Consider the following 12223-nt stretch of genomic DNA (forward strand, 5'->3'; position numbering starts at 1 on the left):
CACACCACTGCACTCCAGCCTGGGCAACAAAGCAAGACTCCATCTCCAAGAGAAAAAAAAAAAAACAAAAAACATAGCCAGGTAGTCCCAGCTAATCAAGAGGCTGAGGAGAGAGGATCTCTTCATCCCAGGAGGTTGAGACTGCAGTGAGCCATGATCGTGCCACTGCACTCCAGCCCGGGCAATGGAGCAAGACTCTATCTCAGAAATAATAATAGTAATAAAATAAGGCCGGGCACGCTGGCACAGGCCTGTAATCCAGCACTTTGGGAGGCCGAGGTGGGTGGATCACTTGAGGTCAGGAATTCAAGACCAGATTGGCTAACACAGTGAAACCTAGTCTCTGTTAAAAATACAAACATTAGCTGGGCGTGGTGGCACACGCCTATAATCCCAGCTACCTGGGAGGCTGAGGCATGAGAATCCCCTGAACCTGGGAGGCAGAGGTTGCAGTGATCCTAGATGGCGACATTGCTGGGCCATAGAATGAGACTGTCTCAAAAAACCAAAAAACATATATACACATATATACATATATATACACATATGTATATACACACACTATATATAGAGAGAGAAAATAAAATAAATAATTTAAGAATTTAATGACTTTTTTACATACCACAATACTAGGCGAGAAGTGCAATAATAGCTGAGGTGGGTAGGGAGGGTTTTCGGTGATATCTCGAGGTTCTGAAGTGACCAAAGAGCAGCATCCTGCTCCTGGAACTCAGATTACAATCCTAACCATCATATGTACTAATGGTCTGATGTTAGAAGAAACAGAACAATGCAGAAACAATAACTATATATATTTAAAAACTGACTGGGTGCGGTGGCTTATGCCTGTAATCCCAGCAGTTTGGGAGGTTGAGGCGGGCCGATCACGAGGTCAGATCAAGACCATCCTGGCCAACATGGTGAAACCCCATCTCTACTAAAATACAAAACATTAGCCAGGCATGGTGTCGCACGCCTGTAGTCCCAGCTACTCCAGAGGCTGAGGCAGGAAAACTGCTTGAACCCAGGAGGCGGAGGTTGCAGTGAGTCGAGACTGCTGGCGACAGAGTGAGACTCCCTCTCAAAAAAATAGTAATATTGGCTGGGCGCGGTGGCTCACGCCTGTAATCCCAACACTCTGGGAGGCCAAGGCGGACAGATAACGGGGTCAGGAGATTGAGAACATCCTGGCTAACACGGTGAAACCCCATCTCTACTAAAAAATACAAAAAATTAGCCGGGCGTGGTGGCAGGCGCCTATAGTCCTAGCTACTCAGGAGGCTGAGGCAGGAGAATGGCGTGAACCCGGGAAGGCAGAGCTTGCAGTGGGCCGAGATCGCGCCACTGCACTCCAGCCTGGGTGACAGAGCGAGACTCCGTCTCAAAAAATAATAATAATAATACACAACTTTAAAAACAACAGGCTGGGTGTAATGGTTCACACTTGTAATCTCAATGCTTTGAGAGGCTGAGACAGGAGGACTGTTTGAGGCCAGAAGTTTGAGACCATCTTGGGCAACATGACAAGACAATGGATCTCTACTATTAAAGTTTTTTTGAGATGTAGTCTCGCTCTGTCGCCCACGCTGGAGTGCAATGGCTCAATCTCGCCTCCCTGCAACTTCCATCTCCCAGGTTTAAGCGATTCTCCTGCCTCAGCCTCCTGAATAGCTAGGATTACAGGTGCACGACACTCTGCCTATCTAATTTTTGTATTTTTAGCAGAGATAGGGTTTTACCATGTTGGTCAGGCTATTCTCAATCTCCTGACCTCGTGATCCGCCCGCCTCGGCCTCCGAAAGTGCTGGGACTACAGGCATGAGTCACCATGCCCGGCTACAAAATTTTAAAAAATCATCCAGGCATGGTATATTGCGCCTGTGGTCCTAGGCTATTCGGTAGGCTGAGGCAGGAGGATCATTTGAGGCCAGGTGGTCAAGGGTAAAGTGAGTCATGATCGCACAATTGCAATCCACCCTGGGTGATGAAGTGAGACCCTGTCTCCTAAAAAAACTTTTTTTAATAAAATAAAATAAGTGGGGCATGGTAGTACGTGCCTGTAGTCCCAGCTACTCAGGAGGCTAAGGCAGGAGGGTTACTTGAGCCCAGGAGTTCATGGCTGTAGTTGAGCCATGATCACACCACTGTACTGCCACCTCAGTGACAGGGCAAATCCTCATCTCTAAAAAGTAAAATAAAAAATAAAATAAGACAATGGAGCCTGGAAGTTCGAGGATGCAGTAAGCTATGAACGTATCACTGCACTCCCGTGTGGGTGACAGAACAAGACCCCACCTCTTAGAGAAAAAAAAAAAAAGAACGAACGAACGACTTTCTTAAGACCAATATCCTTAAATTACCTTGAAGACAATGCACTGTCTGGCCCTGGCCATCTACTCCAGCTTCTTCTCATACCACTCTCAAGGAGACTTGCTCTTTCTACATAGCTACTCTGGCATCAAATGCTGTGTACGTAATATTCCCTTTAACTAGAACCACCTATTTGTTCATCCTCCCACCCCATTTTACTTCTGTACACTTCTTTCAAATCTCAGCTTATTTCTTCAGAGATGCCTTCCCTGATCATCATTATTCCCAAATCTAACACCTCAAATGAAAGCTGGTTCTCCTGTTTTATACACTCACAGTTTTCTTATGCTTTTCTTTCCCAGCACTTATTTCATATTTATTAAATGATTATGTCTTTCTCCCCTAAACACTAAGCTCCATAAAGGCAGGGCCTTCATCCATTTTGTTCACCATTATATACCCGAGGGCTTAGTATAGTGCCTAGGACATTTGCACACTACGGAAACGAAACGCGCCCCCAAGAATATAGATGCAGGCCCTCTTATTGTAAAAATAAATGCTTAAAAAGGGGGAGGTTTAGAAAAGGAAGGTTACTAATTCAAAAGCTTAGGTTGCATCAAAAACAAAAAGTCGGCTGGGCGCGGTGGCTCACGCCTGTAATCCCAGCACTTTGGGAGGCCGAGGTGGGCAGAACACGAGGTCAGGAGTTCGAGACCAGCCTGACCAACATGGTGAAACCCCGTCTCTACCAAAAATACAAAAATTAACCGGGCGTGGTGGTGTGTGCCTGTAATCCCAACTACTCAGGAGGCTGAGGTAGGAGAATAGCTTGAACCCAGGAGGCGGAGGTTGCAGTGAGCCAAGATGGCACCACTGCACTCTTGCCTGGGCAACAAAGCAAGACTCCGTCTCAAAAATAAATAAATAGTCAAAAAAGGCACATTGATTTATCAACCTACTAAAAATAAAAATGAGCTGGGCACGGTGGCTCACACCTGTAATCCCAGCACTTTGGGAGGCTGAGGCGGGTGGATCACAAGGTCAGGAGATCGAGACCATCCCAGGCAACATCGTTAAACCCCTTCTCTACTAAAAATACAAAAATTAGCTGGGCGTGGTACCGCGTGCCTACAATCCCAGCTACTTGGGAGGCTGAGGCAGGAGAATTGCTTGAACCAAGGAGTTACAGGTTGCAGTGAGCTGAGATCGCGCCACTGCACTCCAGCCTGGCGACAGGGCGAGACTCAGTCTCAAAAAAAAAAAAAAAAAAAAAAAAAAAATTGAGGCTGGGCATGGGGGGCTCATTCCTGTAATCTCAGCACTTCAGGATGTCGAGGTGGGAGGATCATTTGAGGATAGGAGTTCAAAACTGGCCTGGGCAAGATGGTGAGACCCTGACTCTACAAAAATTCAAAAAATTAGTGAGGTGCGACAGTACATGCCTGTAGTCCCAGCTACTCAGGAGGCTGAGGCAGGAGGATCCCTTTAGTCCACGAGTTCAATCCATCAGTGACCTATCATTGTGCCACTACACTCCAGCCTTGGTGACAAAGTGAGAGCTTGCCTCAAAAAATAAAAATAAGGCCAGGCATGGTGGCTCACACCTGTAATCCCAGCAATTTGGGAGGTCGAGGCAGGTGGATCACCTGAGGTCAGGAGTTTGAGAGCAGCCTGGCCAATAGGTGAAACCCTGTCTCTACTGGAAAAAACAAAAAACAAAAATTAGCCAGGTGTGGTGGCAGGTGCCTGTAATCCCAGCTACTGGGGAGGCTGAGGCTGGAGAACTGCTTGAACCTGGGAGGCGGAGGTTGCAGTGAGCCAAGATCATGCCACTATATTCCTGCCTGGGTGACAGAGCAAGACTTTGTCTCAAAAAATAAAAATATATGCTTGAAAATAACCTAATAAAAGTTCTAATTCGGGTATCCTTTGAGGGGATTTTTCTCCAGCTAACAGAAGACCAGGAATAGAAGAGGAATAAGGGCAAGAGAGAAGTGACATTTTGCTTCGTTTGGCCCTGGTCAACACTCGGAAGCAACTCAGATTTAAAAGTCTTTTCATGATGCATTTTAGTCCATGGAGATGCACTCAGCACTCAAGAGTTGTTACCAGAGAATTCCAACACTGGGGACAGGCACGGTGGCACACGCCTGTAATCCCAGCACTTTGGGAGGCCACGGAAGGCGGATCACTTGAGGTCAGGAGTTCAAGACCACCCTGACCAACATGGTAAAACCCTGTCTCTACTAAAAATACAAAAAGCAGCTGGGCGTGGTGGCAGATGCCTGTAATCCCAGCTACTCAGGAGGCTGAGGCATGAGAACTGCTTGAACCCGGGAAGAGGAGGTTGCAGTAAGCCGAGATGGCGCTACTGCACTCCAGCCTGAGCGACACAGCTACATTCCATCTCAAAAAAACAGCAACAAAAAAAAGATAATTCCAAAATTGGTAGGACCGCGTAAGAATCCCTAGAATCCTGCTAGCATATACAACTACACAAAGGCAAGAGATTTATTCTAATCAGCCATAGTGCCTAGTCAAAATCCATGAAAAATTCAAAACTGGAGTACCAGAAACAAGAGTTGGAAAGGATGTAAGGCATTATATCAGACCTTCTGTAAAGAAAATAAAGGCCAGGCGTGGGGGCTCACATCTGTAATCCCAGAACTTTGGGAAGCCAATTTGAAAGGATCACTTGAGGCCAGGAGTTTGAGACCAGCCTGGGCAACATAGCAAGATCCTGCCTCTACGAAAATTTAAAAATTAGCCAGGCATGGTGGCATGCACCTGTAGTCCTAGCTATTCAGGAGGCTAAGATAGGAGGATGGTTTGAGGCCAGGAGTTAGAGGCTGCAGTGAGCAGCCACTTGCGCTCCAGCCTGGGCAACAGAGCAAGACCCTGTCTCTTAGAAAAAGAAGGCTGGGAGCAGTGGCTCACGCCTGTAATTGCAACACTTTGAGAGGCCAAGGTGGAAGGATCACTTGAGGTCAGGAGTTTGACACCAGCCTGGCCAACATGGTGAAACCCTGTCTCTACTAAAAATACAAAAATTAGTCGCACGTGGTAGGGCATGCATATAATCCCAGCTACTAGGGAGGCTGCGGCAGGAGAATCACTTGAACCTGGGGGATGGAGGTTGCAGTGAGCCAAGATCGCACCACTACACTCCAGCCTGGGCGACAGTGTGAGACTCTGTCTCAAAAAAAAAAAAAAGGCTGGGCGCGGTGACTCACACCTGTAATCCCAGCACTTTGGGAGGCCAAGGCAGGTGGATTGCAAGGTCAGGAGATCGAGACCATCCTGGCTAACATGGTGAAACCCTGTCTCTACTAAAAATACAAAAAATTAGCCAGGCGTGGTGGCACGCACCTGTCCCAGCTACTCGGAAGGCTGAGGCAGGAGAATGGTGTGAACCTGGGAGGCGGAGCTTGCAGTGAGCTGAGATGGCGCCACTGCACTCCAGCCTGGGTGACAGAGCGAGACTCCGTCTCAAAAAAAAAAAAAAAAAGAATAACCATTTAATAGCCCATGTTTTTCTATCAGCTCCTTCCACCAACAAGTTTCTGCAAGTGACTTAAGACAACTGTAGGTCTAAAATATAAAAGACCCTGAAACACCAACTTCTTTTGAACAGATAATGCTCATATCTTGGTTTAGTTTATAAATTACTACAAATGTCATAATAAACTCAGGCATTTATTTGACTAAACTAACTTTTGGGCTATACTACTATGGTACTTTTATCTTGATACCCCTTGAACTTTGAGGAATGAAATATATTGGGCTCAGGAGCAGACAAACTATAACTTTGGAGTGCTAAAAGAACATGAATTCTAGTGGAAGACTCCCAGACTAGACCTGTACAGATCCGGGACCCAGTCAAACTGAAATAGTACAAAGAATGTATGCCGGGTGCGGTGGCTCACGCCTGTAATCCCAACACTTTGGGAGGCCGAGATGGGCGGATCATGAGGTCAGGAGATCGAGACCATCCTGGCTAACACGGTGAAACCCCGTCTCTACTAAAAATACAAAAAATTAGCCGGGCGAGGTGGTGGGCACCTGTAGTCCCAGCTACTCGGGAGGCTGAGGCAGGAGAATGGTGTGAACCCCGGGGGAGCAGAGCCTGCAGTGAGCTGAGATCGCGTCACTGCACTCCAGCCTGGATGACAGAGTGAGACTCCATCTCAAAAAAAAAAAAAGAAAAAAGAATATAAATGGAGGAGAGATACTTTTGTGTATGATTTAAGATATTAACTTCTACTAACTAATGTTATGGAACAACAAAGATTTATCATCTTTTTTCTTTGTTTGAGACAGAGTCACATCTTGCCCAGGCTGGAGTGCAGTAGCACAATCTTAGCTCACTGCACCCTCTGCCTCCCGGGTTCAAGGGCTTCTCCTGCCTCAGTCACTCAAGTAGCTGGAATTACAGGTGTACACCACCTTGCCTGGTTGAATTTTGTGTTTTTTGTAGAGAAAGGGTTTTCCCCTGTTGGCCAGGGCAGTCTCAAATTCCTAGCCTCAAGTGATCCACCCACCTCAGCCACCAAAATGCTGGGATTATAGGTGTGAGCCACTATGCCCGGCCTGTGTTATCTTTTAAGAATTTGACAATAGATTTTAGAAGCAAATATTTATACTGCTGGCATCATATACTGGTGTTTAGGGTCCTTCTTACAACCCTGTGTGATAGGTTTAGGAGAAAAATAAGATTACCTTGATTTGAAATAAGAAATAGATTAAAGGAGGCTGGGCGCAGTGGCTCATGCCTGTAATTCCAGCACTTTGGGAGGCTGAGGTGGGCAGATCACCTGAGGTCAGGAGTTCAAGAAAAAATTAGCTGGGTGTGATGGCGGGCACCTGTAATCCCTGCTACTTGGGAGGCTGAGGCAGGAGAACACGGGAGGCAGAGGTTGCAGTGAGCAGAGATCACGCCATTGCACTCCAGCCTGCACAACAAGAACAAACCTCCATTTCAAAATAAATAAATAAATAAATACAAAAATTGGCCAGGCTTGGTGGCTCACACCTGTAATCCCAGCACTTCAGGAGGCCAAGGCAGGTGGATCACTTGAGGTCAGGAGTTCAAGACCAGCCTGGCCAACATGGTGAAACTGTTTCTACCAAAAATACAAAATTAGCTGGGTGTGGTGGTGCACGTCTGTATTCCCAGCTATTCAGGAGGCTGAGACAGGTGAATCGCTTGAGCCCGGGAGGTGGAGGCTGTAGAGCCAAGATCGCGCCACTGCACTCCAGCCTCAGCGAGAGGGAGACTAGGTCTCAAAAAAAAAAAAAAAAAAAAGGCTGGGTGTGGTGGCAGGCGCCTGTAATCCTAGGTAATTGGGAGGCTGAGGCAGGATAATTGCTTGAATCCAGGAGGTGGCAGTTGCAGTGAGCTGAGATAGCACCACTGCACGACTCCATCTCAAAAAAAAAGAAATAGATTAAAGAAAGTTAATAATGTAGGGTCTTAGCAGTAAACTTAAAATGATACACTTTCTTAATTCATCTTAGTGCCTCTGGGAGCAATACTGAGACATTCATAAGAATCTTGAGAGGCTTAAATGGCCAACTCACTGGTCCTAGCTAGACCCTAAAGACTGAAAAAATACTCTTCCAAAACTACAAGCAGGAATTTATGTAACCCTCTGATTTTAATCTTTGAGTTGCTATTGAACCCACCGGGTCAAAAGGAACAAAATTACTGGTGAAACAATTGTTCAGAGAGAATTGAACAGTATGTATCTCCCACACACTCTTACTTAGGGAAGCTCTGTAATTTCAAACCCAATGTCACAATGAGATAGTAATAGGGTTTAGTAGTGAAGGTAAACCTTGATGAGGAAGATGAAGAAAAGGGTCAAGTGTTCTTGTTGTTGGTTCATGCTTCCTTCTCACTTGAACCCTGAAATGACTATAGGGCAAACTTTTAATGTGGTCAGGAGAAAAGAAGCAGGGAGGTCAGACCAGGATCTTACTACAGTCTGTATTTTAAGTAAGAAAGGCCCTGAGGATCCCAAGAGCTCTGTCTAGGGTGGGTGACCAGACAAAAATCTGGAATATAAATTCTAGTAAAGAAAAATGTGTGTGCACTGGGAATATTCTCAGTTCTATCTTATAGGGTCCTCCCTGGGCAGTAACAGATATAACAGGTAACAATTCAGCATCTCAGCTTCTAGAATGGACTATCACAGTTTATTTACAAGTCAGGATTGCCTAGACATGGAAATATAAATTATACTTCAACCCCACAAGATTGCAGGATATAAAATAAAAAATATCATTTTACAATCCAAGTAAAAAAATCACTTAATTCCAAAGCCAAACTTAAAATGTAAGGAAGCCAAACTGAAAAAAAGGAAGTCTTTTACCAGTCAACAAAACAATGGGAAAACAATGAGATGCATAAATGATGCATCATTAAGTGTATATCCTATCTAAATTCGTAAGCTGTGATTTAAAACTAGGAGGAAAAGAAAAATGCAGTGACAAATTTTCCAACTCTATTTTTTCAAGAATCTAATATTTTTAGTTCTGCATTCTCTCTAAAGGTAGTTAATGAATGAACAAACACCACCCAAGCTGCTGTTTCTCTTTAGACTATTCAATTTTCTATCAAAAATATCAAAAAATAAAGTTTACATATCAAAAAATAAACAGAAGCATACTATCTAGAGTAGACAGATATTATTAGACTAGTCAGAATATTTAGGGATTCATTCTAGGTATATATTTGATAATGTACAATAAGTAGATTCTGTCCAAATGTTCACGTTTCTAAAACTATGTGAGAAACATATTTCAAATATAAAAGAAAAGTTATGACTATGTTGCCTGACAGATTTAAATGAGAAGAAAAAGATGGAAAAAAAGAGAACCCCTCTCATATTTCAGAATAACTTACAAGATACGTGATATTGTGAAGTCCCTGCCACAGTACCTAGCACATATACTATAAATGTGAGTATCCCTCTTTAAATGAGGTGGTAGAGTTAAGACCAACGGCTGAAGTCAGAGGTTTCGCTCAAAATGGAAGAAACTGGTAATAAAGATAAACAATAATAAATACAACTACACTGGAGGTATTCAAGCCACAGCTTAAGTATTCCCTGCCAGTAATGCTACAGAAATTAATTTCTGACTTGTGTGTGAGTTTGGACCAAACTGACCTCTAAGATTCCTTCTAACTCCTTATATCAAGGTGATCACTAGGAAAATGATCACTGTAATTTTTCCTCTTTCCTGAAGTATATCACTTAATGTAAACTGATAGGTTATCTTACCTATGAGATTCTTGCTCTCCTTTCATTTTCTCTACTTTTGATAACATATCATCAACTTTAAATGTTTTCCTGGAAGAAACAGATAAACAAAATAATCACTTCTCAACTGGGAAAAAGAAACAAATTATACTTTATTGTCACTCTAATAGGCAAGATGGAAATCAGATTTTGATTATTTTTAGTAAGATAAATTATGGATGATTAGCCATAACAATGAATACTATGGAGACGGTGTATAATACAGCACACAAGCCTTCAAGCCCCATCTAAAACGCTAACTTGTTTTCATTAAACCTTTTACCCAATTATTCCCAAACCAGTGATTTCTCCTTACCCATGGTACTTGGTTTATATTTATTTTGACACTTAGTTTTCATTCAGTTTCCTACATGTAAAACTCATGTAAATATTTTATTTCTCCTACTAGATTATACACTCCTGAAGGGCAGTAATTGCTCTTCTTCAAGGAAAGCTATGCAGGGCTGGCACAGTGCCTTATACTTGGTAGGTATTCAAGTATCTGTTGAATTAAGCCAAACAAATATAAATTATGTGTATTCTGAAACACTTAATACGTCTACTAAGCAACACAACAAATATGTACTAGCACCATCACATGAAAAAAGAAATATTCTATAAAATATATTTGAAGTTCATAAGGTATCCTCAAAGATTATCAGCAAAGCCTAAAGCTCAATGGTATGTCATATTAAAGAGATGGTTGTTGACATCATGAAAAAATTTTGAAGTTAGGGAATGATCCATCAAATCGTAATAAAACTATTAGCTTTTAACTTCACAAGTTTAAGAGAAAAAAGCTATTTCCCAAAAAAATAGAAACTTAAGTATAACTTCTCAAAGCAATTAAAGAATGAATGGATTGTAAAACAAGCCTCATCTTAGTTCTTAAGGTGGTCTATGACATGTTCTAGAGATAGAGTCTAAAAATCTATACCCATATATAATTTAATTAGAAAAAATGTTTCTCTTGATACTCATATAGTCCCTTCCTCTTTAGGACTTGAAAAGCCAAATGTATTCCACATCAATTTATTACTTTATAATGCTTGAATGCAGACACCAAAAATTACGAATAATCTCATTCCTCAAAAAGAGCTTTTTTTGTTTGTTTTTTTTTGGTTGTTTGTTTTGTTTTGTTTTTGAGATGGGAGTGTCACTCTTGTTGCCCAGGCTGGAGTACAATGACGTGATCTCGGCTCACTGCAACCTCCACCTCCCGGGTTCAGGCAATTCTCCTGCCTCAGCCTCCCGAGTAGCTGGGATTACAGGTGTGCACCACCACGCCTGGCTAATTTTTGCATTTTTAGTAGAGACAGGGTTTCACCATGTTGGTCAGGCTGGTCTTGAACTCCTGACCTCAGGTGATCTATCCACCCCTGTCTCCCAAAGTGCTAGGATTAAAGGTGTGAGCCACCATGCCTGGCCAAAAAAGAGCTATTTATTGTATTCAACTACTGTAAAAATTATCAGTAGAGAAATGTTAATGTAAATATATTATAGTAAACTACTGATATTAGAGCAGAATTGATACAATCTATATTTCAAGTGAATGAGAAGAGCCTGCATAGTGAAGATCTTAAGGGAAAAAAAAGCTTCTCTCTTTACCTTTAGAGTTACTGAAAACTTCAATATTAAAGTTTCATCCAATAGAGTATAGTAAGAAGTGCTTTCTGAAGGATGGCAATATATTTTCAATCTCCACAGATAAGAGAGAAAAAAGAACAAAAATAAAGGACTCTTTCAGGCTAGTTGCAAAGAGCTATTCAGTATAAATACTGAAAGTTACTATTGAGGAGGACCATGAAATTACTGAAAACTTTTCAGAATAATGTTTATGTAATGATTAAGAAATTCTGTCTGCAGAAAAAGACTGTACATTCTAAGGTTCATCTCGTCTACCTTTATGAAGCTGTATACAGGAGAAGTGAATAGAATTGAATATTAACCATTTGAAACAGATTAAGATCACAAAAGCAACCCAGCCTTCCTGAGGAAAAAAACAAAACAAACCTCATAAGCAACTATATAAAAGCCACTCCTCCCCCAACACCAAGTATTTCTGTTCTTTAGAAAGGTAATGTTACTGTAGGTCAGATTTAAAGAAGGAAATAATTATCAAAACGCCATCAAAAAGGAGAATATTTAAAAATTCAAGAAATTTCAGAAAATTTTCTTGGGAGACTTCAGAAACAGCTTACACAAAATCTAGCAAAATGGATTCAATAAAAGATGCCCTTCTCGTGACCTATATTTCTATTTTGTTGGGGCAGTGTTAGCCTACAGAAGTTGAATACTTCTAGAAAGAGTAAAGCCCAAGCTGACTTTAATAAATATACCTGAATTAATATCACGACTGAGAGTATGACTTTAAAGGGAGTGATATGCTTATTCCAACAATGGATATTATGTTGTTGTAATAGTAAAAAAGGAGTTCTGAAAACATTTTGAGAAAAGACGACAATCACTGGGCTAAATCTGCCACCTTCCAAAGTCACCAACTACGCTGAAGACAACAGCAAATGAGTTGTGCTTTAATTTCTTAATTAGTCCTAATAAGTAATAAGATCAGGCATCTAACAAGATGATTAAACGATTCCCATACTTTT

The 12223-nt window shown here is 42.2% G+C and overlaps 1 protein-coding gene across 6 annotated transcripts in view; it reads right to left on the reverse strand.

Annotated features, from left to right (window-relative positions):
• SUZ12 (SUZ12 polycomb repressive complex 2 subunit) overlaps positions 1–12223 on the reverse strand; it is a 63937-nt gene that overhangs the window by 43275 nt on the left and 8439 nt on the right. For 4 of the 6 annotated variants that reach the window (XM_054535643.2, XM_024235225.3, XM_054535641.2 and 1 more), the window contains exon 4: positions 9597–9665. The exons of the other annotated variants lie outside the window; for them this stretch is intronic. In XM_054535643.2, the coding sequence (XP_054391618.1) occupies positions 9597–9665 (69 nt within the window). The remainder of the gene's footprint in view (positions 1–9596; positions 9666–12223) is intronic. 6 annotated transcript variants of the gene reach the window in all.

The sequence above is a fragment of the Pongo abelii genome, chromosome 19 (genome assembly GCF_028885655.2).
Source record: "Pongo abelii isolate AG06213 chromosome 19, NHGRI_mPonAbe1-v2.0_pri, whole genome shotgun sequence".
Classification (NCBI taxonomy): domain Eukaryota; kingdom Metazoa; phylum Chordata; class Mammalia; order Primates; family Hominidae; genus Pongo; species Pongo abelii.